The sequence below is a fragment of the Pinus tabuliformis genome, chromosome 3_1 (assembly GCF_031772625.1).
Source record: "Pinus tabuliformis cultivar Carrire ecotype Pingquan chromosome 3_1, CPIR1, whole genome shotgun sequence".
NCBI lineage: Eukaryota > Viridiplantae > Streptophyta > Pinopsida > Pinales > Pinaceae > Pinus > Pinus tabuliformis.
The window spans coordinates 154,511,035-154,514,778 of NC_142301.1; the positions used below are offsets into that span (position 1 = coordinate 154,511,035).

A 3,744-nucleotide genomic window follows, 5' to 3' on the forward strand; every position below is an offset into this window, starting at 1 on the left:
GGATATATTTGAGCATTAAGTACCTCAAAATAGTCTGATCTGACCAACGAATTTTCCAACATAACAAGAACAAACCAAAACAGGGAGAAAATCGATCCTCTTAGCCTTGATCATTGCACTTCATGTCACAGATAATCCTCCTTTGATTTGCCTCAAACTGCTCCAAATATATTTGAGATAGATCATTGAATTTACTTGCCTACAATGCCCATGATTGGATATATTTATATTGATTGGGAGGGGGGCCCTATTTTGGAGCTAACCTGTACCAAAATAATGATTTTTATTTTGAAAAGGCACGTCTATTTTGGAGTCGACTTGGAAGAGGAAAGCCGACTTGAACAAGGAGATTTAGGCATATTAAAAACAATTTGTTTGTCATAATATCTTTGTTCAAGAATGACTTGGATATATGGATTTAGGACAATTTGAATTTCAATTTTGGCCTCCTTCTAGGTCCATAAATAAAATATTGAAGCCATGAATTTTGGGACAAGATGTTGGTGCTAAACCCATCCATTTGAGGCATCAAACTTCAAACGTCAATATCTCTTCAACCAAGAAGACTCACAAGTCAAATGACCTATCAAACGAAATGGAAGAACAAGCTCTATCAATCTAGGGAGTCCATGCATCCAAATTCACTAATTTGTGCACACAAATCACCAAACAAATGTTGGTTAATTCACCCTTTGACATCAATGACAATTTCTTCCAACAAAATACACTTTTAATGCTATAATGAAAAGTTTGATCTCAGATCTTATGTAAATTACTCTAATAGATTACCAATTCACCATATTTAAATAAAAAAATAAATATTGTTGCGCTGAGAAACACTCTCTAGCCTAGTAAGGAAGAGATGCCCAATCCTGTTAGGTTATGTAAACATTTTGACTAGGTCAAATTACACAAAAATAAAAGTAAAATAAATTGCATAAAAATAAAATAAAGTAAATAATTGTAATTATGAATATAATTAAACCATCCTAAATCCATGTTAAATCAGAATCTACTAAACAAAATTTCTTTTCACTCAAAAAAATTTGATTCAATTAAAATAAATCTAGACCAGTAATATGATTTCTAATATTGATCAAAAACATCATTTTTAATATGTTAAATTTCATTCCAGCATACACATATATATAAATCTCATTCCACTTGACCAATATACCCTAAACCGATCAAAACTTGAAATCAGGTCATGAACATTTGTAATGTTAACGAAGGACTTCGAAAATTTCATTCCATTTAACGAGCATGCCCACTAAAATTTGAAACAATATCATGAACATTAGTATTCCGCTGTCTCAGCGGCGGACTTTGAAAAATGTTGTTCAGGTGTGTTCCAATTGATCAAGGCCCAGTGACAAATGCAAAATTGCCATGTGTTTGTTGACAATAATGCAAATTATTATATGATTTTTTTATTTATTACGCTGCATGTAATCTATACTTCATGGATAAGGATTATGGAGTTTAATGGGAAAAATTAGAAGGATGTAGAAGTGATAACCATATCAAGCATCTCCAGGGCTAAGCAGGGTTGATCTACGGGTACCTGTTCACATTTTATCAAATTCCTGTCATCAACTCATTTTCATTCTAGTTTCTCTGCAATCCCATTCCATTAAAATTCGAAATAAAATGAATGAAATGCTTCTACTTACGAAATGCCCTGCGCCCAGAACCCAGAAGAATCGCAGATTTTTGTATGGTTTGACGAATCCCTTTGTTTCCGATCCGTCGCAGTGGAGCGGAGTGCGCCTAATTGAATTAAATTCCCTCAAACCCAGCCATCTGAGTCATTTTGTTGGAAATCGTATTAGTTTAGTAATGCTTTGTTATTGAAAGGAATCCCAAGTCAAATTTGAATTGATTAGGGTTTTGTACATACTTCAATTTTTGAACCCAGGCTTCTGTTCCTGTGGTTGCGCAGATCAAATCCACCTGCAAATTTTAAGAGTTGATTGAAGCTTGATAAGTAAATGTTTTTTCGTCCAATTAATTCCCTTAAAATATGATCGGAACTAACCCACAAACTGAGCCACAGTTGTTTCACCTGGCCGTTGTAAATTGTAACATTTTCACCTCGAGATAACAGCTCATCGACCTGCAGTTATTAGAAACAATTTGTCATTGCAGTAATTCAGAGGTCGGCATAAAGAGTAAGTATCACTCAAACAGCGCGATTTTGAGATTGTCTGTTGCAAGATAAGGCTTGTAAACGCTGGTACAAACTTGATTTGAGGGTTAGGGTTTCCATAGGGTATACCAATTCCCAAGATGAGGGTTCGATTACTCTTTCTTATTAGGCTGCGAAGGTCTGGCAAAAATACTAGATGAAGATCTAGTGTTTGGACAAGTTCAGGGAAAAATCCTAAGGCCAACTCTAGTGTGTACGTGATTTGCCTGATTATCTTTTCTGCATGTCTGTCTTGTTTATATCCTGGAGAAGAAAATGAAAAGAACAAGATAAGGATTTGATTAGCTCTTGCCCCAAAAATCTGAAGCTGATGAGATGATTGGCAAATGTAACAAGTGAATGGAGGACAATGTGGGTTTGTTTCGGTAGTTTCTTCCCATAACATGTCAATGGTTCAATTCCTATGAAGTTGCATCGGTCCACATACGACTAAGAAGGAGGCCCAAATTGCATTGGTTGATGTACCCCATGACTGTGGGACAGAGGATGTCTGAGATGATTTCATTTACATTCAATTTTAAATACATGTAAGTTACATGAGGTATAGTTTAACATTTAACATGAAGTTTATTCAGAAGAACTCTGCTAACCTGATCCACTACACTCTTCATGAAGTCACTTTGTAGTGCTCGAAAAACAAGATCGTGTTGATCATTCCATCTGGCAGACACAACGAACATCAGCTTCAGTTTTTAGAAAAATTGAATACAGGAATGTCTAAATTCTCTATCAAATCTTCCTACTGGCAGACAAAACAAGCTCGATGTCGGTTTCTAGAAAAAGTAAGCAGTAATCTCTAAATTATCAAATTGTGAGAGCAAATGCTGAAAGGAGTAGATTTATTCAGAGACGAACTCAGGCAAGAAACAAACATGTAATTCAATGGATGTAATCTATTAGGAAAGACATTAAAGGAAGAATGGAATTTTATGGAAAATGAAATTAGCTTATTACACACTCTAGAGTACTCCTCTATGGAGTATGAAAGTATGCGACAAATAAAGAGGAGAAACTCAGAAACTCTTGAAGCAGGATATGAAAGCAAAATTGTCTTCCCTATATGATATATCTTATACATGGCAAGCTATATGTGTGTGTGTTGTACGGCAATTCACCTTATGACCCCATTTATTGTGAAATGTAAATTTCGTGCTATAAGCTGCTGAATTTATGCTGCTGGTGTGTTGCATGAAACAGTTTCTTGTGTATATTGAAAGTGAATTATCTTCTTAACATCTATATTTAATTCTCTCTCTCTATTTTTTGAATGGTTAAATGTTATCTTTTTTGCATTATTGCTTCATACTTCTATAGTATGTGTTGTATTGCAATTCAAATTGTGCATGAATTAGCCGGAAATGTGAATTTTGTGATATACGCTGCTCAATTTTACTTGTGTGCTATGGGTAAGCATTCTCCCTGCATAGCTTGATATGGCTAAGCTATCTTTTGGATGGTCAAAAAGTATTTTCCTGCTTATTATGGTAGCCATGATGCTCTGTAAATTGCTGTGGATATTCCATTTGCACAATTTG

The 3,744-nt window shown here is 34.9% G+C and overlaps 1 protein-coding gene across 1 annotated transcript; it reads right to left on the bottom strand.

Moving 5' to 3' along the window:
- Positions 1-1,223: 1,223 nt before the first annotated feature.
- Positions 1,224-3,291, bottom strand: LOC149186254 (serine carboxypeptidase-like 51). The gene is made up of 5 exons (XM_089412598.1): positions 2,800-3,291; positions 2,066-2,116; positions 1,901-1,953; positions 1,674-1,803; positions 1,224-1,564 (listed from the first exon to the last, which is right to left on the bottom strand). Exons 1-5 carry the CDS (start codon positions 2,887-2,889, stop codon positions 1,496-1,498), a joined length of 393 nt encoding a protein of 130 aa, XP_089268724.1. The 5' UTR covers positions 2,890-3,291; the 3' UTR covers positions 1,224-1,495.
- Positions 3,292-3,744: the final 453 nt, after the last annotated feature.

Bases quoted from the DNA above. Each gene is read 5' to 3' on its own strand.
- LOC149186254 (XM_089412598.1), bottom strand. From the start codon at position 2,889: ATGTTCGTTGTGTCTGCCAGATGGAATGATCAACACGATCTTGTTTTT. The intron at 2,117-2,799 runs GTTAGCAGAGTT...TAATAACTGCAG, and splicing joins TGAAGAGTGTAGTGGATCAG to GTCGATGAGCTGTTATCTCG. The intron at 1,804-1,900 runs GTATGTACAAAA...AAAATGACTCAG, and splicing joins GCCTGGGTTCAAAAATTGAA to ATGGCTGGGTTTGAGGGAAT.